At 40.7% G+C, this 23,236-nt stretch overlaps 1 protein-coding gene across 21 annotated transcripts in view; it reads left to right on the top strand.

Annotated features, from left to right (window-relative positions):
- Positions 1–23,236, top strand: part of MAP2K5 (mitogen-activated protein kinase kinase 5) — a 237,867-nt gene that overhangs the window by 173,341 nt on the left and 41,290 nt on the right. For 5 of the 21 annotated variants that reach the window (XM_014856227.3, XM_014856229.3, XM_044764661.2 and 2 more), the window contains 2 exons: positions 3,227–3,253; positions 3,565–3,597. The exons of 2 other annotated variants lie outside the window; for them this stretch is intronic. In XM_014856227.3, coding sequence (XP_014711713.1) covers positions 3,227–3,253; positions 3,565–3,597 — 60 coding nt within the window. Of the gene's footprint in view, positions 1–3,226; positions 3,254–3,564; positions 3,598–22,005; positions 22,109–22,343; positions 22,481–23,236 lie in introns of all 21 variants that reach the window. 14 more of the 21 variants (XM_070499311.1, XM_070499304.1, XM_070499352.1 and 11 more) reach the window with 5 other exon arrangements.

The raw sequence follows: 23,236 nt of genomic DNA, 5'->3' as shown, positions 1-23,236 counted from the left end.
AAATGTACCAGCAAGAATGTGGACTTGGACAAGTTAGTTGTAAACAGCATTTCATATGTTGTGAAGGGCAGGCAATACGTCAGCCCTAACAACATTATTGTGTTCCTCTGAACTCTGCTCCCACAGCTCGGCGTTTGGAAGGCAGACCCAGAATAAAGAGAGGCATTCACAAAGCTAAGATTTTATATTGAGTACCCTTAGTACCACTTTAATGTGCTATAAAACTAGGGGCTTCACTTTTTCATGAACTGTGTGCAAAAGCAAAGGCAGTGACTGGAGGTTGACTTTGTTTGGATCTGTTTTATGGTTGCTGTGCCTGTACAGTAATGTGATCTTGAAAAAGGTAAACAACAAAGAGTTTAGCCGTGAAAAATATGCCTAATATAAATACAGTTGAGTACATGGCAGTTCAGAATTTGAAAAATATGACTGTGGCGTTAAATTTTCTGGTGGAATTAACAGAGGAACAGAATATATCCTTTAAGGCAATATATCTGAGACAGAGAAAGGAGATAATACATCTAACTCTATGGTCTATGTGGCATTTATATAAAGAAAAGCACAGTAGCTTTATTTAATTGAGAAAATGAATCAATTACAATGATGTTGCATCATCAAATTCTTGTGAAATAGAAGATATAAGTCACCGCATTGTGTAACAGTGTTAAAAGGTAATTGAGTATCTTAAGCATTTTGAATCAATTTCAGGTACTGGCACTGCTACCTTAATACAAAATTTATGAAGATGATTTCTTATAATATGTTGCTATCAAAACTGTGTAATAAAACCTGGTAACAACATCTCTCTTTAAAAACATGGGTAAAACAGTGTAGTTATAAGATCATAAGAAAAAGACTTTGATATTGCCGTTTCTCCCTTTCTTGTAGTGAAGAGGAAGCATTAAAATACTGCAGATTTGTCTTAAACCATGCTTTTAATCCACAGAATAGGACAGAGTGGAGACATTCTCTAAAATCTCCTTTCTTGAGGAAGTGTCCTCCCGTCAGTCCATTTGGTTCACACAGCTCCTGTTACTGGTAGCAATGTCTCACAATCCATTCCTAAATTCATTTTGAAACATCTTACTCAGAATGTTCACTGCATGTTTTCCTCAGAGAATGTTGTAATCCCCCTAACTGTTGAAAATTTGTGAAAAACATTCTCTTTGATGTAAAAAATGGATTTGTTCATTATAAACAACCCTCCTGTTGAAGTAGATACATCTTACTAAGGATGTGGGGGGTGGGGGTGGGGAGTATCCCACATGGTCTTGAAAAAAATGTAAGCAAACACCAAAGGCATCTTGTATCATAGGAGAAGTTACCTGGGATGGTCAAGATTTTCTTTTTTTTTCTTTCCTTTTTTTTTTGGTGAAGATGATTGGCCCTGAGCCAACATCTGTGCCAATCTTCCTCTATTTTCTATGCAGGACGCTGCCACAGCATTGCTTGATGAGCAGTGTGTAGGTCCATGCCTGAGATCTGAACCCATGAACCCCAGGCCACTGAAGCTGAGCATGCGAATTTAACCACTATGCCACCCGGCTGTATGGCTTGTTACTAAAATCTTTAACCACTCCAGGGTGGTAGTTAACAGCTCTGTCTTCCTTTTTAATGTAAATCTTTACCTGCAGAGCCTTATCCAGAAGTACTCATTGGCTAGAGAAACAGGAAGCAGCAGTAATTCTGGACAGCTTTAAGTAGGAGCTGTCAAAGTAGACGAAGAACCAGTCATCCTGGGACAGGTTTCAGGGAGTGGTGGCTGGGGAGGTGGGTGCTGAGGAGCCAGGAGCAGCTGTGAGTGGGCACTGTGTTCAGCTGAGATGATAACATGGGAAAGCAGTTTTTAAAACACTCAAGCACGAGGTGGAAGGGTCTGCTGATCAGCCATGTGGATGCAGAAGAAATACAAAAAGATAGCTGCTGCCCTTGAGCAGCTTATATTCTATGTGAAAAGAGCCCATATGCCAAAATTGATCATTTATCAACTTCATCATGCCAAGTATAAATATATGCAAATCCAATTGTTTTTAAATAATGCCGTGCTTGTAAGCAGATACAATGCAGAAGCTGGAGAAAAAGGATCATGGGAGAAACCCCAGCTCAACCATAGCCTGTTCCTGAGGCCTTGGGCCTGCACCATCCTCTGGGAGGCCCAGTTTTCTCATCATAGAATAGAGGTGATGATCCCTGCCAACCTCAGGGCTGGTGCAGATCACATGAGGATGTGTATGTGAAGGAACTTTTAAAAGCACCATTGAAAACATATTAGGGACTATTACTATTTTCCCTTATTTTCCCAGCTGGTTGGAGCTCAGTTATTCCAGCAAACAACTGACCCCTCAGTAGTTGTATTTGGTTCCTGAAATTTTTCTTCTTAGGAAATTGAGTACCTGGACTCCATTCTCATTGAGTTTATGATAACCGTAGGCATTTTTCGGGGGGAAGGGAGTCATTGAAGTGTTTAATACTTTAATTGCTAAGTAGATGTTTTATTAATTTGGTGTCACATTTTAGTACCTTTCTAAGAGATATGGTTTACTGGTGTTAGATTTGTGAGCAGCTGGCCTTCAGAACAGGCATGCTTAACTTTCTGCTTTTATCCCCTGAAAAACAGTGTAAAACTTGCATGGATTTGATTTTCCCAGAGAGCATTGCTGCCCTGGAAACAGGCTGAAGGAACTTTGGAAAAGGTGGAATCTTCACCCCACTCCTGAGTTAGAGGCAGATACTTCAACCACATAATTAAAGTTTTCTTCACAAAATAGGGGATTGTGAGCAGACACTGGCAGGAATCCAAAATTCTAATTTCTGACTATGATTTAATTTCAATTTTAAATAAATCGGTTTTTAATTTAAAAAGAGTGAGCTTCATAACATTAGCAATGATTGCAACATTAAGCCCAGTGTTCACAATCTAGCAATATAAAACATTATTTATATCTGAATCGTAAACAGCCTTTTGAAATGGATTATGGTTTTTCTCCCTATTCTAATACAACCTGGAGGGTACTAAAAAGTGTTGTGTGAAATTAACATTCTGCTGACTTTCGCCTATAAATGAGAAGCGAGCTATTAACATTTGTGTATTTTCATTATGTAAATTGTGTTAACACATGCCCACAAATTGCCACCAGCAATGCAATAATTTTCTCTCAGTGATCATAATGTGTCCAAGTGAGTCATTTTGATTATGACATGCTAATTACATATTGCCTTTTTTCAGATTCAGAAAAACCAGGGATCTTTAATGGTAAGCTTTATGAGTTCAGAAAAAAATTCACTTTTCTTTTTCCTGATGGCTGCTTCCTTTGCATGCTTGAATGCCTTGTTTTAAACTTAGCAAATTGCATTTTGAAGAAAATGCAAACCTTTAACTGCCTGTATTAGATTAGGTACCATTAGAAATAATAGAACATCCTGAGCGTCGATGTTTTTATAAGAGTTTGCTGTTGTTGATTAATCTTGCTGTATTTTATTGCATTAATGATTTTTTCTTTCCACTCCACTGTAAGGATATTGCATAGAGGCTAATACTTTTTCCTCTCTTCTTCCCCATCGCAGCCTCTCCAGCTTCTGCAGTGCATTGTTGATGAGGTGAGGCATCGTCTTATGTGCTTTCACTCCTAAAGTCATTCCTAATGGTGTGGAAAGCTTATATTTTGTTTCCTAATGAAGCACAATGCCCAACATCCTTGGAGCAAGTTGTGTTGTATGCCTCTGAGCTGTGTTACGTGAACTGGCCTTGTCCTGAATCCTGCTCTTCTGATTCTGCCTGAGAATCCCTGCCAAAACAGACTGTCCCACGGGCTGGTCCTTGGGGGTGTCAGAAGCCCTAAAGACAAAACACGATAATATTAATTTATCCTCTCCCTGGCCAGATGGGGATGGAGCTGGAAATGAAAGTGGTATCATTTTTTTTCCATAACAGATATTTAAAGTCATTCAGTAGGCAAGGGTCAGAGTTGAATAGCACACACAAGCTGGGTAAAATTTGTCTTCCTTGCTTTATTTACCCAGAGCATATCAGAGTGATAAGAGTGTTCAAAAGCTCTAGCTCAACAGTTCAGCTTTAATTTCCTAATTAGGCATTTCCCCCAGAATAGACTCCTAACTTTTTGTGCTTTTAACTAGTATTCTCCCATTTTAAAGTTGTCGTCTCTCTGGTCACCCTGATCGGTGGAGCTCCACTGTCCCTTCGACTTCATGGAGTTAATCTACCTTCATTTCTTTCTCAGTCAACTTTTTCTACTTCTGATTCTGACTTAAATTCCTTTTTTCTATAAATTAGCAGTCTTATAGTACAGAAGACTCTCAATTAAGAAACATTAATGTTTAAAAACTGAGTTTCTCTGGGCTTGGGCTTACCTACTAGCATTGGTTTTTTTTAAACTTTAATTTTACAATATTTAAAACACTTGTAATGAAGGCGATGAATGATTCAGATAGGAAAGTTTGAAAGAAAAAAACAAATCGTAATTCATAATTATTCCTCTCAATTAAACATCTGTATAACCAGTTATGAGATTTGGGAGAAAAAATAAAGATCCTCCTAGGAAAAAAGCAAATGTGTACACATATCACAATAATAGTAAGAATGGGGCTCTAACATCCTTAATGGTTGCATCAGTCAGTCCATATATCCCCTGCAAGCCATAAACCATGTTAGTGCAAAAATGAAGGCATCGTCCTGAAACAAATGGAGGCCCCATTTTCTCAAATATCAGACAGGCCTCCTGGATCTAACAGCTCATCAACATCTTCTGTCATCTTAGATTCCAAAAGCATCCTATCCACATCAGAATCCTCCCAATTAAACTGATTTTCCTGAGGTCCCCCTCCAGGATTGCTTAGGGACCTGCCCAGAGAAACCTGGCCCTCCCGGTCTAAGGCACAGCCTGCCCTGCTCCTGGACTCTGCTGTTCTCTGCCTGCCAGGCTCCTGGCATCAAATGTTCGGGTGCAGACACTCTTCACCAATAATATATATTTTACTAGAGAGCTAATTTGAAGGATTTCTGCATGAAATGGATGTTTCCATGTCTTATTTAAAGTAGCAGTGATTGCTATTAAATTTAAAATATTTTACTTATTTGGGCAAAATCCTGAGACTTTTGAAATTATTGTAGCGAGATGTTCTGTCTAAGGAGGGAAAGCCTATGTGATGAAGGACAACAGCATGTAATTTAAATGGGTTTTTTTTTAACATTTCTTCCTCATTTGAGAGAAAAATATAATTTAGACACCTATTCCCACTTACACTAAAAACATATTAAAATATCTTCTTTATGGAAACTTGGGAACTTCACATTGTCATTACTAAAACAAACATAAGTTGGTCTTAGAACTGAGCTGATGTTCAGTAGTAAGAATATTAGGAAAGAGTTGGCCAGATGACCTGCCTTAGGCAAGGTGCACCATAGCTTCTAGGTAAGAAAGGATTGAGGGGTCCTTTAATTACTGTGTTTATCCCGTGTTTGCCAGATTTCTCATTGCTGTGATACTGTGTTTCTCAAAGGGAGAAAGGACTAACTGCATCAGAATTACCTAAGGCTCATGTTAAAAATGCAGATTCTTGGACCCAGATCACTAAATTAGACTTTCTAGGGGTGGAGCCCAGGAATCTTCATTTTACTGGCTTCCCAGGTCACTCTTTGCAAATTAAAGTTGAAGAACGTCTTCTGTAATGGCTTTTTAGGGCTAAGTCTGCCCAGACCTGGAGCCCAGAAGGCAAGTAACTGTCTGTCTTCATTTGCATCTGACTTTTAGGGCTTCTATTCCTGAGTGCATATAACCAGCCAGGATTTGAGCCATTTTACTCCTTGGGAGTGGGACGTACCTGATTGTGAAATGGATATCTATTGATAGTATGTACTGTTTCTATTAAAGTCAGATCAAAAAGTACCACCCCTGAGGGAGCCTAATTCAAACAAGATGGAGTATTTGGAGTCATGTACAAAATAGCTGAGCAAAGCCCAGTGTAACATACTTCATTATTATGTGGATGCACTTGACCTCCTGGCATGGCCTGACAAAGGGTGAGGAAGTAGTAAAACAAGACAAGTGGGCAGGAGGCAGCCCTAGAGTGGCCAGAAGTGGACGTCAGAGCCAGTCTGGGAGTCAGGAGGTGGAATCGTGGGACAAAGCCAGAGTCAGCCACCAGGTGTCCAAATAGAAGACACCAAAATTCACACAGAGGCGTGAGAATCATGAACATGAAACTGGAACCACAGAATGGGAACTGGAAGGGTAGCTGAGGTAACAGGAGAATCAAGCTCCAATCAGAAATCTGGGCAATCCACTTTAATTGTGGTGGGTGGAGTTTGGCGTGAGTGGAGTATCTGGTTTGGACCTGGCTAACTTGGGATATGAGTGATGTCTTAAAGACACCACCTGATGCCTCCGAGTTCTCTCAAAAGAACTTCTTACTTTAACACCCTTGTGTAACAGGCCCTCTCTAGGTCCCTGCCTGCCTCTGAGTGCTGTGATGCCTTAGCTATCTGATATCTTTGGGGAATAAGGTGGCCCTTATGGTCTACATAACTGATATTTACTACTTTAAGCTCTAACATCAATGAGAAAATTTGCATTTTTGGAAAGAAATGTTTCTAAAATGTATTTGCTGTTGGCAGCCTGTTGATAGAGTATAGTGACTATCATTTAACCTTTTCTTGATGACTCAGGTCCTTGTTTTGAAAATGGGACTGAACTAAACTTTGATGTGTTGATGCCCTCCAGGGCTATAGAATTGTGTGGGGCTTGCCTTGTTCTTTCACTGAATTTTACCAACCATTTTGCCAGTATGTTTGGCCTTGGCTCTCAGTGATGTGCATGGGCCTCTTGAGATGTATAGAGCCGTTTGCTCCCAGGCAAAAGGGCCCTACATGGCTGTGCTAATCTGCTTGGTACTTTTCCCATGTTCTCTTGTGATCGCCGCTGTTTCCTATGGTCACTCCCCTTTCTTGTCAGTGACTCCCTGCTGCCCCAGTGACCTGACCATCTGTCTTCAGTCTTTCCACTCCTGATAGTGACCCTGGCAAAACTAGAAGATGCCAAATGAAATCAGATACCCAAGTGGTATGTGTAAGGTCAAACACACTCATCTGAGAAGAGAGACAGAGGCTTGAAGCCCGCCTTACTGAAGTAAAATAGGTGGGCTTATGTTCAGTCATTCAACAGATAGTTATGAAAAGTGCCCACTATATGCAAGCCCAAGTTGGACCAGCCATGATCAGGACAGCCCCCAAGCTTAGACACAACTGAGCTTCTGGGCAAAGCACCCAGGCCAACTGCAGACTAGGTCTTTGAGTCAGGGTAGAAAAGCAGAAGCACAGCCCCAAATCCTGGGCCAACACAGTGTACTGGGACTCAGGAGGCTATGTAACCATCTAACACTTCCCCTGGTGCCTGAGCTCCCAGTTTGCCTAGCAACAAGGGGCTGGCCACACTGGGGATGTGGCCAGTGGGAATACAGCAGTGATATCTAAGTCCCCAGTCCCAGGCTGGCTGGAGCCAGCTAGTGGGGGCCATCAGTGGATTGAGGTGCATGCTGGGAATTGCAAAGATTGAAGTGGGGACTTCTCCCTTGGGCCTGCCCCCAAGTAGTCCAAAGCCTTGGAAAAGATATGACACAGAAATGAATAATTGTTGTTCAGTATAGGGTGCATACCATTTAACCCAGAGACAGGAGAGTTTGTTCTGCCAGGAGAAGGTTTGTTCTGTGAGTGGATTGGGAGAGGCCCCTCAGGGAACGTGACATTTAAGCTTGGTCTTAAAGGATGAGTAAAAGTTTGTCAGGTCAAGAAAGGAAAAAAATAGAGGGCCAAGCCCAGGGGCGCAGCGGTTGAGTTCACACATTCCGCTTTGGCAGCCCGGTGTTCACCAGTTCAGATCCTGGGTGCAGACTTTTGTATCATTTATGAAGCCATGCTGTGGCAGGCATCCCACATAGAAAATAGAGGAAGATGGGTATGGTTGTTAGCTCAGGGCCAATCTTACCTCAGCAAAAAGAGGAGGATTGGTGGCAGATGTTAGCTCAGGGCTAATCTTCCTCAAAAAAAAAAAGAAATAAGAAAGGAAAAAAGTAAATGTTAGGCAGAAGGACTTGAAACTTTGTTGTGAACCATTTTTGAGTTCACAGATGTGTTTCAGAATGTTCAGGTTGTCTGAAATATGACAACCAGGAAATGGATTATTACTCTGACTATATATATGTTTCAAGCATATTACAACTAAAAATAAATTTCTATCTAACATCTGTAGGTGCTCAGCAGGACAATTAGCAAATCCCTGATTTATGCTTCTGTTTATTTATTCATTTTACTAGTAAAAGTGGATTCATATAAGTCATGTTTTATACCCAATCAGGAATATCTTCTACATGAAAGTGTTGATTTCTTAGTAAGAACTACAAGATTTGTAAAATACCAAAATGATTCTGAAATATAAGCACAAACTTTTAGTGGTCGGTAATGGCCTACAATTGGGCCAAGTATACAGACAAACAGTGGGCTTAATTGTCTAAGATGCTAGCTGAATAATTCAGATATACCGATTGTTCTTCCCTGGTGTGGCTAGAAAGGGAGAAGGATTTGGTGTCAGGGATGACATGACATAGCACTCTATTAGAACATCTAGGTAGGTCTGATGAAGAGTTTATCTCACGTGCTTACTCTAAGAAGGCTTCCCAAGGAGGTGAACACAGGGCTTTGATAGAGGACAGTGGCATTTACAGAGTATGGAGACTGAATAGACAGATGGCCAAGGAGCCAAGGGATCCCGGAGGTTGAAAACAGATAATTAATAACAGAAGGAAATTTGGAAAAGTCACAAATATGTGGAAATAATCCACTGCTATATAATCAATGGGACAAAGAAGAAATTGAAAGAGAAGTTAGAAAATACTTTGAGATGAGCAAAAATGAAAACACAGTATACCAAAACTTATGGGATACAGTGAAAGCAGTGTTCAGAGGGAAATTTTTAGTTGTAAATGCCTGCATTATACAAGAAGAAAGGGGGGCCGGCCCAGTGTCATAGTGGTTAAGTTCATGCACTCCTCTTCGGCAGCCCAGGGTTCTTCGGTTTGAATCCTGGGCATAGACATAGCACCACTCATCAAGCCATGCTGAGACGGCGCCCCACATAGAAGAACTAGAAGGACATACAACTAGGATATACAACTATGTACTGGGACTTTGGGGAGAAAAAAAAAAGAGGAAGATTGGCAACAGATGTTAGGTCAGGGCCAATCTTCAAAAACAAAGAAGAAAGATCTTGGGGCTGGCCCAGTGGCATGGTGGTGAAGTTTGTGCACTCCACTTCAGCAGCCTGGGGTTTGCATGTTCAGATCCTGGGTGTGGACCTACACGCTGCTCATCAAACCATGCTGTGGTGGCATCCCACATAGAAAATACAGGAAAAATGGCACAGATGTTAGCTCAAGGACAATCTTCCTCAAGCAAAAAGAGGAAGATTGGCAACAGATGTTTGCTCAGGGCCAGTCTTCCTCACCAAAAAAAAAACCTCAAAAAACTCAAATCAGTAACCTGATCTTCTGCCTTAAACTAGAAAAAGAAGAGTAAACTATACTCAAAGCTAGCAGAAGGAAAGAAATAATAAAATTAGAGCAGAAATAAACAAAACAGAGAATAGAAAAACAACAGGGAAAATCAATAAAACCAAAAGTTGGTCCTCTGAAAAATCAACAAAATTGACATACCTGTGTTGGATTGACCAAAAAAAAAAAAAAAAACAGATGGAAGACTCAAATGGCTAAAATCAGGACCAAAAGCAGGTACCTTACTACCAACCTTACAGAAATAGAGTTATAAGGGAATACTATGAACAATTGTATGCCAACAAATTAGATAACCTAGATGAAATGGATAAATTCCTAGAAAAACAATGTATCAATACTGACTCAAGAAGAAATACAAAATCTGAGTAGACTTATAACAAGTAAATAAATTTTTAAAAAATCTTCCCACAAAGGAAAGCCCAGGATCATATGGCTTCACAGGTGAATTCTACCAACTGTTTAAACTTTTAACACTAGTCCTTCTCAAACTCTTCCAGAAAATAGAGAGGGAGCACTTCCTAACTTCTTCTGTGAAGCCATTATTACCCTGATACCAAAACCAAACAGACACCTCACAAGAAAAGAAGACTACAGACCAATTTCCCTTATCAGTATAGATGCAAAAATCTTCAAGAGGGGCCGGCCCTGTGGTGTAGTGGTTAAGTTTGGCACACTCCACTTCAGCAGCCCGGGTTTGTGGGTTCAGATCCCAGGTCCAGACCTCCACTACTCGTCAGCCATGCTGTGGTGGCTACCCACGTACAAAATAGAGGAAGATGGGCACTGCTGTTAGCTCAGGGCCAATCTTCCTCATGCACACAAAAAAGAGGAAGATAGGCAACAGATGTTACCTCAGGGCAAATCTTCCTCAGCAAAAAAACAAAACAAAACAAAAAAAGAATCCTCAAGAAAATGCCAGCAAACCAAATGCAGAAGTATATAAAAAAAATATGTCATGACCAAATGGGATTTATCCCAGAAATGCAAGGTTGGTCCAGCATACAAAAATCAGTCAATGTATTACATCATATTAGTAGAATAATGGGAATAATGGGAAAAGTCCCATGATAGCTCAATAGTCACTTGACAAAATCTAACACCCTTTCATGTTAAAAACACTCAAAAAACTTGGAAGAGAAGGGGACTTCCACAACTTGATAAAGGACATCTACTGAAAACCCACAGGTAACATCATAATTAATGGTAAAAGACTGAAAGCTTTCCCTCTACGATCAGGAGCAAGAGGATGATGTGTACTCTTGCCACTTCTATTCTACATTGTACTGGAGGTTCTACCCAGGGCAGTTAGTCAAGAAAAAGAAAAGGCATCCAAGTTGAAGAGGCAGAAGTAAAACTATATTTGCAGATGACACAATATTATATATAGAAAAGCCTAGAAAATCCAGAAATAAAAACTGTTGATTAGGGGCCGGCCCCGTGGCTGAGCAGTTGGGTTCATGTGCTCTGCTTCAGCGGCCCCGGGTTTCGCTGATTCAGATCCTGGGCACGGACATGGCACCACTCATCAGGCCATGCTGAGGCGGCGTCCCACATGCCACAACTAGAAGGACCCACAACTAAAATATACAACTGTGTACTGGGAGTATTTGGGGAGAAAAAGAAAAAGGAAGAAAAAAAGATTGGCAACAGTTGTTCGCTGAGGTACCAATCTTTAAAACAAAACACTGTTGATTGAACAAGTTCCTAAGAATAGACATATAGAATAGAATTGAGGGGCTGGCCCCGTGGCCAAGTGGTTAAGTTCGCACGCTCCGCTGCAGGCAGCCCAGTGTTTCGTTGGTTCGAATCCTGGGCGCGGACATGCCACTGCTCATCAAACCACACTGAGGCAGCGTCCCACATGCCACAACTAGAAGGACCCGCAACAAAGAATATACAACTATGTACCGGGGGGGCTTTGGGGAGAAAAAGGAAAAAAATAAAATCTTTAAAAAAAAAAAAAAGAATAGAATTGAGAGTCCAGAAATAAACCCATATATCCATGGTCACTTGTTTTCTGAGAGGATGCCAAGACCGTTCAATGGTAAAGGAATAGTCTTTTCAACAAATAATGCTGGACAATTGCATATCCACATGCAAAGAATGAATTTGGACCCCTCCCTCACGTCATACACAAAAATTAAAATGGATCAAAGACCTAAATGTAAGAGCTAAAATTATGAAGCTCTTTAAAGGAAACATAGATGTAAATCTTTGTGACCTTAGATTAGGTAACAGTTTCTTGGTTATGACACCATCAAGATAGTGGAATCGCTGTGACAATGCCAGGGTTCCAGGCCGATAGACAGGTAGAGCCATGACAAGCCACAGCTCTAAGAAGAGGACCTTTGTGCCCCAGTGTGGGAGGTGGGAGAGATGCTGGCTTTCTCTGTAAGGTCTGTAGCTAGGAAAAGCAGATTGACAGGAATGCCACAGTGGCGGTTGCAGGAAGGATGACAGAAAGGAAGTGACCAGCTGAGTGATGGGCAAGAAGAGGAGAAAGTAAGGGGTGAGTGTTGCTGTGGGGCCTGACTTTGGGTCCTCAATGATGAGGAGGAGTAAAGTGGACTTGCTTAAGTTGAGAACAGACTCTCTTGGCCAAAAACATACTTAACAGCTCATCATTACAAAATTCCATTTATAAAAGTAGATGCCTTCTGTGAGTTAGTATGACTCTATTTACTCATAAAACTTAATGAAGACATAAGAGAGCCTGGCTTTTATCTGCCTGGCTGGCATATGCACGTCATTACAGTGGTACTAACAAGAGTCATTATGAATGGGGACACTAGTCCTCCGCACCAAACACCTGCACTCACGAGAGGCCTCACGTAGACTCTTAGACGTGGCTCCTCTGATGTTCACTAGAAATGCCAGCAAACCTGTCCAATGCTGGAAGGAAGCAGCGTTTGATGCCAGCCCGCACCTGGCAGCTCAGTGGATAAGAGGAAGGAGGTTAATCACACAGCCAAGCACCTCCACATGAGCCGGGTGAACCAGGAGGCAGCCAGCATCTCTGTTCTAGAAGAGAGAGGTATGAAGAAGGGGATGAGAAAACCTAGGACTGGGGAAGGGAGGAAGAGGAGAGAAGAGTCTGCTTTGTTACTGCGTTGTTAAAAAATGTCTAAGCTTTTCTCTCTGCCTTGTTTCTCCACCACCAAGAGAACTGAAAACGTACATCCACATAAAAACTTGTACACGAATGTTTGTAGCAGCATTATTCGTAACAGCCAAAACATAGAAACAACTCAAATATTCATAGACCGATGGATAGATAACAAAATGTGGTATATCCATACATTGGACTATTATTCAGCACAGAATTGTCTTTTAAAGATTTTATTTTTTTCCTTTTTCTCCCCAAAGCCCCCCAGTACATAGTTGTATATTCTTCGTTGTGGGTCCTTCTAGTTGTGGCATGTGGGACGCTGCCTCAGTGTGGTTTGATGAGCAGTGGCATGTCCGCGCCCAGGATTCGAACCAACGAAACACTGGGCCACCTGCAGCGGAGCGCGTGAACCTAACCACTCAGCCATGGGGCCAGCCCCACAGAATTGTCTTTTAAAAAATACAGATCTCAACCTGTCAACCCTTCCAGGGATCCCCCTGCCTATAGGGTAATATCTAAACTTCTTAACACAGCATTTAAGACGCCTGCGTATTTTTTTCAGCCTCACTTTGGGTCAGTCATTAGTCTTCAAAGCTGCCCCACAGTTTCACACCTATGGTGGTACTCCTCCAGCTTGGAACGGCCTTCTCCGCTTTTTCACTTTGTAAATGCCTAGGCATCCTCAAAGGCCCACAGGTCAAACCTCATCTCCTCTTTGAAGCTGTCTCTGTTACCTCTCCACCTCTTCTGTCCTACCACACTCCCGCCCAGTGTGAGCGGAATTCAGCGTATCATTGTTTACAAAGCTGTGTTATAGTTGTTAGTCACACCGAGTCAAATTTAGTTGGTGAGTTTGCCTCCCAGTAGACCATGAAGTCATCCAGCATGAGGATTTATCCCAGCACCTGGTAAAGATCATGGCCCAAGTAGGAGCTCAGGAAATGCTCCTTGAAGTAAATTAAATATGGATTTTTTTAGCAGGGCTAGTCCTACACAAAATGGAATGTGGTCTAAGTTTATCTTTTCTTCCACTGAGGCCCATTATATCCAGCTGAAAAGGACCTCTGTCCTATAACACAGCAGTGAAGTACAGAGGCCATCATAGAGAAATTCATTTCTCTTTCCTTTTTTCCTTTGAAATTTTTTTATTGAAATATAATTCACATAAAATTCACTCCTTTAAAGTATACCACTCAGTTCCAGAACATTTCCATCACTCCATAAAGAAACCCAGCACTTGTTAACAGTCACTCCTAATTCCTCTCTTTCCTCCAATCCCTGGCAACCACTAACTAATCTACTTTCTGTCTCTATGGATTTTCCTGTTGTGGATATTTCATATAATTTGGACCATACAATATCTGGCATTTTGTGATTGTTTTCTTGCATTTAACATAATGTTTCCAAGGTACACCACGTCATAGCATTTATCACTGCTTCATTACTATTTATGGCTGAGTAATATTCCACGGTGTGGATATACCATATTTTGTTTATCTGTTCATCAGTTGATGAACATTTGAGTTGTTTCTACTTTTTGGCTGTTATGAATAATGCTGCTATGAACATTCGTGTACAAGTTTTTATGTGGATGTATGTTTTCAGTTCTCTTGGATATATACCTAGGAGTAGAATTGCTGGGTCATATGAAAATTCTATATTTAACTTTTTGATGAACTTCCAAACTGTTCTTTCACAGCAATTGCACCATGTTACATTCCCACCAGCAATTTATGAGGGTTCAAATTTCTCCACATTCTTGCCAACGCTTGTTATTTTTTGGGTTTTTTTATTATAATCATCCTAATGGATGTGAAGTAGTCTCTTGCGGTTTTGATATTCATTTCCCTTATGATTAATGATGAGCATATTGTCATGTATTTGTTGGCCATTTGAATATCTTCTTTGAAGAAATGTCTGTTCAATTCCATTGTCCATTTTTAAATTGGGTTGTCTTTTTATTATTGAGTTGTAAGAGTTCTTTACATATTCTGGATACTAAACTTAAATTTTTTCTCCCTTTCTATGGATTGTCTTTTCAGTTTATTGATGGTGTCCTTTGACACACACAAGTTTTAAATTTATTTTTTTTTTTGGAATTTGAAGCCATTCTGGTTTGATTAAAGGGTGGAAGGCTTAGATCATCACCCTATCCCCACCCCACCCCTGGCACCCACATAAAAGTCCTTAGAGTTTCATAGATTATAGTTTGAAAACCATTCATTGTAGCCCAAACAATCATTCTGTAAACCTGTATTAATCCCAGAGCTAGGTACTGGAGACAGGGAATAAGATGCAATTGCCACCGTTAAAGTCTCCACTCGAGTCAGGGAGGCAGACCATAAACAGTCATACATAAATAGATCACTTTAAACTAAACCGCAGGTAGTACAAGTGGTATGAGACTTGATGGACTGAGCTCTCAGAGGAGCACAGCAACTGTCATGTTAACCACTCACATAAATGGGTATTACTCACATAATAAGGTATTTAATGATGTTTGCAGCTATATAAATTTACAATTATATATTTGTAAATATACAAGGTGCTAGGGAAACACAGAGAAGAAAGCTGATAATAGAGGAGATGATAATGTACCAGAGGGCCCAACAGAGAAGGGGAGCCCAAAGGGCCAGTAGGAGTTAGCTCCAGAGAGTCTTGAAGCCCCTACAGGGAGTTCAATGTGGCTTCAGCGCTTGGCATAGTATTAAGAGATGAGGCAAGGGCCACATTTCTAGGGATCTTTATACACTGTGCCTGAAGGCATTTGCAGCAGTCGGGGGACTAAAAGAGTTTTAAGTAGGGGATCAACAGAGCCAGATTTGTGCTTTAGAAAAATCACTCTGAGAGAGTTGTGGAAGATGGAATGGGAGGGACAGTTAGGCAGCTATAGTTCTGGTCAGAAATTATGAGGGCTTTGGGACAGCCTTAGCACGTTTGAAGGGTATTTAGGAGGTAGAATAAACGGGATTGGTGAGTAATTGGATGTAGGGGAGGGTGGAGAGGTGGGGTCAGGGGTAAAGCACATGGCTTGGGCAGTCAGGTCTTCCCTGAGATGGGGCACACCCACAGGAAGATGATGAGCATTCTATTCATAGGACAGCACCAAGCGCCTCATTCAAAACTATATTAATTCCTCTTTCAGACCCAGTTATAAGAAGTTTATCAACTAAACTCTTAAGTCCCTGGCTTTTCATTTCTGTCTTCCAGGTATTGCACCTAATGTACAGTAGTCACTCATAAATATTGATTGAGTGAAATTTGGGCGTAATTATAAGAACTTACTACTTGTTTTTTCAAGATCTCAGAAAAACAAATCCAAAAAATAATAGAGAGTATATGATGAGGAGTACTTAACTAATATATATGGTCCTTTATGGAAATTCAGAAATCTATCCTTAACCCTTAGGAGTTACAAAATGTTTTCCCATGTCATGTTGCTTTTCCACAGCACTCCGTTTTACAGATGAGAAAACTGAGTGACAGTCAAAGAGTAGGGCTCCTTCTGTTGTACTGTAACTGACCTTGATGGAACCGAAAAATGACAGCTGAACATTTTGGCATCAAGAGGAGAGATTATTTTAAAATCCATAAAAGAAGACAACTTAGAAAGCATTGCAGACATGCCCCAAGGGCGTAGCTATATTGCAACACAGTTCAGTTTTGCTGTCTATAAGAATGACTCCATGTTTTTAAAAAAAGAATTGAATTCTATTCTGCATATTTTGTTTATGTTGGCAAGGAGAAGCTTGACTCCTTTTAGAAAGATTTATATATACAAAAGCTTTGGCTCTTAGAGAATTCATTCATGCAGTCACTCATTCCTGGACAGGTTAACTGAGAAACTGCTGGGCTGTCAACAGAGCAGGTGTTCTCTAGGGGGAGGGGCATGAGAATGGTTGCCTAATAATATCTCTCTGGAATTCACAAAGTGAAGTTAACCAGCTCCAGAGGGAATAGTATCCATTTTTTTCCCTGAGGGACTTTGGCATAATTCTGGCTTCTGAAGTTAGCAGGAAGTAAAAGGAACATCCCCCATCTCTCCTGCTCCCAGCATCCTAAGCATGGCCTGTTCCTGACACAACGTGTAACTGCAGATAGTTTAAAGTGAGACAAGACTTGCTAGCCTGAGCTCTCCAATGACTGGTGGAGGCCCAGCGCTCTGACCACGGTCACTAACACCGTAACCACTCGCATAAACAGGTACTGATGATGTGGGATTTCCTGATGTTTGCGGCTTGTGTGAGTTAATGACTGAGGCATTAGAAACTTGTAAATTAATACAAGTGGATATACGATAGTCTTGTCCTCCAGCAATATCGTTAACTGGACCCGTGTCTCGTAGTGTTAGAAATATATAATTGGGAGCCTGAAAACTGATATTCCTCTTTTATGTGAGGCAACCATTAGAAATCTAACACTCCCGTTGAAAAGTCCAGTATGTTTAAATTAATTCAGTTTGGCTGGTTTGAAGGTTGAAAATAGGTTAGCATTAAAGCCATGATTCCTTTAGTAATTACTTTTTCTATTGGTAATAACTATTTCTTTAGAAATGACATTAACATTCTACCAAAACCCAGCAGTAATCCAAAAGTTAATGTTCTGTTCATTTATAATTATATTTAATTCATATTTATGAGTTGTCGGAAGGGAGGAGAAAGAAAGGAGTTTAAAAAATGTAACAGAAGAAACAAGTTAAAAGCACAGTTTTTCCTGATAGCCTGAAGGATGTACAAAGTCACTTTTAAAGTGGGAAAAATAAATTTTTTAAACACACAGTTATATAGAATCAGATTTTATTGGCTTCCGCTGAAAAAAAACTGTATTCTTATTATTTCCTGGTGGCACCGAGTGAGTTCAGTGGATAGGCTTTCTCCATTTCTTCTTTTTTACTAACTAAAATATTAGCATAAACATCCCTATGATATTGATTTCAGTAAATCAATTAGATTTGGGGGGATTTTTTAACCAGGAAAAATTCTGAGTCTTTAGGCAGTCGTTGAACAAGTAGCTTTGTGTTGTTTTCTTTGAATTGTCTGCGAAGCCTGATGTATTATTAATGAATTGATTTCTTGGTGGTGGAGGCCTGTGAACAGTGTTCTATGAATGGGCAGTTGCCTGGTGGGGCCAGTTTTGGCTGCTGTCATTTAACATGTGTTGCTCTATTGTGAAGTCTTACCCAGCCGTAGGACAATGCTCATTTAATCCACCATGATGGGACCTACACACCCTGAGCCCAAGTTGGATGCCAGGGTCAGTTACCCAGCAGCTTGGGCTGGGGCACTGCTCTGCCTCACTGCCTAGTTGCTGTAATCATTTTGCCTGCCGTTAATTTTCCCTAAACCAGGGAAAACGCGTCTGTGAGCAGTGCAAATGTTCTCAAAAGAGATTCCAAACGGGTCGGCTGGGGTGTTGCCTCCCTTCCAGAATGGAGGCAGCATTCCAGGGAGTGCGAGTTCCTTCTTTCCTCCTGGAAATGGAAGCGTCTGGGCCCACGAGATCCCTGATGTTCTGAGGTCCAGAGTAGCAGATGGCATTATGGTTTTCCAAATCCTGAACATTCTAACTGAACTTGTTCATTTCACAGTATGTAGTTTTGTTTTGTTTTTTTTCACTTCCTCTCCCTTCTTCCCTCCCTGTCTCCCTCTCTTTGTTCCTCTCAGATTGACTAATTTTAAACTGATGCAGTATCTCCTTTAGCCAACTTTAAATTCCCTTCTCTCTGTGTTTATTGTACGCAACCAGGTATAGCACAATTTCACATATAATTCTCAGGCTTTGAGTCACAGCTGACATAGCCTTTGAATTTGGTTATAAAAATGTGTAAGCAGATAACCGTCAACGCTCCTACCCCCGGCAGCCCCTGGAAGTTCTGTTTCCCTCCTATCCATAGCTTGCAGTGGAGGTGGCAAATGGCAGTAATTATTTTAACTAACAGTTGAGTGAACATTCAGGAGGACATCCAGTGTGGCGATGTGGACTTTGGATTTCAGCGAGTTCTCAGAGTCTGACTTGATGGTGTTATGGCTTGTTGATTTTTCAGGACACGGACCTGCCAGGTTCTTGCCCTTGAATAGTGTGTGGATGTAGTTCAGATGTTTTGATGTTAACGCTTTACCTATGAAAAGAGGAATAATTCCCTTCATTTAGGAATCTGTTAAGCGTTATTTTTCACTCCTAGAGTTTCCTCTTTCCTTTTTGTTTAATATAATTTATGATCTATCTTTCATCTAAGATTTTAAGTGCGTTTAATCAGCACTTCTACACATAGAATGTGGTGAAATGCCAGTGTGTATATTAACATTATAATTTAGGTCCTGGATCAAACATGTGTAGCTGGACTTTTCCTGAGGAAAAAAAATTGACCTTACTAGTGTATGGAATTCAAACACTATATAGGGACAAGTTAAACCACAGGTAGGAATTGCTGAATAATTACCTTTAGACCAGCCTGAGCAGGAGGCTTCCCACGAGGGTGAGCTCATTTAATGGTTCCTAAAACTCAATCTCATGGATGTCAATGGTCATGCTTGATTATTTGCAGCAGTGTTTTATGAAAAAGCGATAGAAATGCTTTGGGAGGCTACAGAGAAAGAGGACAATAACGGGTTTGACTTTTGTAAATGAAATCCCTTTGGTATGAGACAAGCATGCTTTTTGTTCTGCTTAAGCCATCAAAAAGGGAGGTCTGTGTGGATGTTAGTGTGCGCGTGTGTGTGTGACTGTGTATTTGTGTGTGTGTTCTGTTCATACAGACACCTCTAAATAACACTGTGCACTATAGCTTATGACCAACAAGAGACCTAAAATAAAAAGAGAAAAAAGGTGTTCATTGGCTTTGGAAAGGAAGCAATTTCAAATACAGTTTAAAAGATTAATCCGTTTTCCAGTTCTCCACTTACCTGTTTTCAAGGAATTTTATAAAACACGAAGATCTTTGCCATATGTTTGGAAAATCTCTAAGTAAATATAAGTCTTTTAAATGACAAAAATTAGATAGACTAAATGAAGGGTTAGTTTTGACTTAATGACAAAATTTCTTCCCTTCCCCTTTATCCCAAAACTGAAGAACTTCCAAAACACTTAGGAGAAAAAAGAGAATAGGAAAAATATCTATAATCTCAAATTTCAATTACCTAGAGACAAATTCCTTTAGACCTGTTCATTTATATTTTGTGGGTTTTTTTATAAGCCTTCTGATTATGATGTTCACTTGGCTAACAGCTGATTCTCCCTTGATTTAAGGGTTTATGGGTAAGGTGGGTATTTCAGTGGTGAAAATACAGGCGTTTTGCTCCTGGTACCAGGTCCATCTGAGACAAGTTAAATGAGCTGCTACTGTCAGTCTGGACCCAGTGGACAGAACTTCACACCAAAATGCTCACACATGTAATTTGTCACGTCTGGCAACCCAGAGCATGGGCTGACCCAGGAAATTGAATCATCTTTCACTTTCTCTGCTCAAGGCTTGATGTGGAGTCGTATGAGTAAAAGGAGGGCTTTCTGGTCTCCAGCTGAGGAGGGTCAGAGGCTTGCTTTTCTGATGACGTCCATCCGTAAGCCTTCCTAAATTCAAATCCTCATTCCCACCCCAGTGCTGTCCTTGTATATAACAGCCCACAGATTAGGTCAGTTCCGTCTACATCATGAAATCCAAAACACATTTAATGTCGTGATACTGATTGTTCCCTCACAGAGGCCATGTTTTTAAGTAAACTAAGTGTTTTCAACAAGCATTGATTGAATTCGTACAAATCTGATATGTAATCCTGGTTTACTCATATCTTAAAGTAGGCTGACTCATTCTTTGACTGACCAGGAGCACTTGTCCATCTATTTCCCACCTTTCTCTGTTTCCCACCTTTCCTGCAGATAGGAACATTAGGGACCTTCAAAATATTAATACTAAGCTAATTTCCCAGAATCTCCCATTGGATTACACTTTGGACAGGTAGATATTTTGGTATGTAGATTAGCTTCTGTGAAAATCTTTAAAGATGAGGGTCCGCTTTTTTTGTTTTTCTGCTTTTGTGTCTTTGATTTTTTTTTTTCAAACAAACAAAGTTTCCTCCCCAACCGAGAGGAGACTTCTTGTATGGATTCTGCCAGTTGTCTCACAAAGACACTAAGGCAGTGAACAGTGGAGGATCAAAAACCAGTTTGGGGTTCGACAAGGCAAAATGCTATTCTGCCTGACATGAAGCCACTGGAATCACAAATGACCTTTGATCTCAGCACTGTGGATAGATGTGGAGGGATCGAAGAGAGCTGTGGCAATTAGTGTAAACTCCAGTGTATTGGGCCAGGCCAAAGGAACATTAGGCTTGAATGAGAAGACTTAGCATGACTCTCAATACTGGGCAGACTCCAGGTGATTCTCTGATGTTAACCACCTGTTGGCTTGATGGCTTGACACCGTGATGTCTAAAAATAGACTATTAAAAATCTTAGAAGGCTATCCATATTTTATTTAACTTGCCAGGCTGGTTTAATCTAACCACAGTACAACTCACCTTAGAATTCACCATTGTGGCAAACACCTTGAGATTTTTGAGTTGTGCTTCTATCTTCCTTGTTTTACTGCCAATAAGTGTGAAATCTTGGTTTGAAGGAATGTCTGTTTGGCACAAAGAGAAGGGAACAGGACACAGATTAAGATGTTCAAGGTCCCTTCACCACCAGTGCTCTCCAGGAGTGAGGAAGGAAGAAAGTAGAAGAGCAGAGAAGGTATCTCACAGCCTCCAGACTCTTCTATCTTATTCTCCATCACTCTCCTTTAGGGACTCAAATACACCAGCCAAAGTAAATCGAACACCAGGAGCTCCCCGTACTGCCTGAGTACCAGCCATGGCATCTCACTTGGCCAGTTCCTCCATCTTGCAGGGCTGTTTATTAGGGGTGCATATCTTGTCTCCTGAAGAATACACAGATTCTCTGGGGGTATAGATTAAGTATCAGCCATCCCACAAGCCAGGGTCAGTGCCTTTGACATGGTGAGTGGTCAAGAAAATTGTTGAATGAATGAACTAATAAATAAGTAGTGAAGGATTTCATCATTTTTATATAGTATTTTATGTGTATTCCCTATCAGTGTCTGAATTAAGCACCACATCATTTTCAGGTTCCATTGTCATCTTTAATTATGAATTAAAGGCAAAAATTAAATTCTCAGGTATATTTTTTAAGCAATGTCTCTTAACTTTTTTCCAGTTAAGTAGGTATGTCAGGCTGTTTTCCGTTATACAAAGCAGAGCTCTGCTAAGAATTTGGACCTCACCACAGTTTTTTAAAATAGCTCCTTACCTTTTTCTTTTTAGACTTTCAATTTTGACATCATTTTAGATTCGCATGCAGATCTAAGAAATAATATGGAGAGATCCTGTATACCCTTCACCCAGTTTCCCCCAGTGGTAACAGCTCGTAAGTATAGTACAATCTCACAACCAGGAAGTTGAAATTGATACAATCCTTTGAATTTATTCAGATTCTACCAGTTTTACATGCACTCCTGTGTATGTGTGAACATTAATGACATGGATCCTTTCAAAGCCAAGAAACATGGCCTCCAAAAAAAAACAAGTATTTAAAATAATGATCTCCCTTTTAAGTAAGTCATTTCAAAAGCATTTTTCTCATATGTTTTCTGTGTTTGGAGTATCCACCTGACCTGCCTGCTCTCAGGATCACAGAGTGTACTTACTGGCAAACTTACTCTGCGAGTGAGCCAGCAGCGGCTGTGGTTGGACTTGGACCTCCTCCTCCCACCTCCTCTCCACCTCTTTGAGTGTGCAGGTACACACACACTCTCAGATTTTCTGCTGCTTGCCTTTTTTTATGCCTGAGTACCTTGCTGACAAGTGCTAATAACAAAATACCCAGAGAGAGTCCAGTTGAAGTTACATACATTAAACATTCTGAACTTGTCCTTTTGCTCATAGATTGTGCATAATTAATAATTAAACAGTTTCAGTTGTAATGGGTTGACCTTCCTGAACTGTTCATTATTCACAAGGCAAAGGCATCACTCAAACTTTTTTCCCATTGTCCTTCGCTGTTCTCTAGCATGCCGCGTGCTTGTGTTCCAGTTGTTTAGTGAAAGGGGCTGACCAGGTAGTTACTGAAACCTCTGAGACTTGGAGACTGTCCTCCTTGATGACCAGAATTGCTTACTGAAATGGTTTGTGGCAGCTATTTTTATATGACAGTTTCCTGCTCGATAACAGGATCCAGCTCGGGCCCCTCCAGCAGGGCCCTAAAGTGGATTTGGGACCAGAATCTCAGGATAAGGCTTTTGGTTAAGGTTGTGTCCACTGTTTCGTTCCATGCCTGCGTGCTTAGAAGTTCAACAGAAGAGCATCCCCGAAAAAGCCCTTAAGGTGAAGTATGGCACCCAAGGTCTCAAAGAGAGTGACGTTTATTAACAATTTAGAGTTGGTTTCAGCCAGTACTTTGAGTTATTAGTGTAACTGCTTCTCCAATTCGTGTTTATATTTTTGAAATGTATTTCTTCATCTTGCCTGACCCCATATCCCGTATTTCACAGAGAAC

Source organism: Equus asinus, chromosome 2 (assembly GCF_041296235.1).
Source record: "Equus asinus isolate D_3611 breed Donkey chromosome 2, EquAss-T2T_v2, whole genome shotgun sequence".
NCBI classification, from domain to species: domain Eukaryota; kingdom Metazoa; phylum Chordata; class Mammalia; order Perissodactyla; family Equidae; genus Equus; species Equus asinus.
The sequence above is the reverse complement of the archived record's forward strand: the minus strand, read 5'-3'. Positions and strand labels throughout refer to the sequence as shown.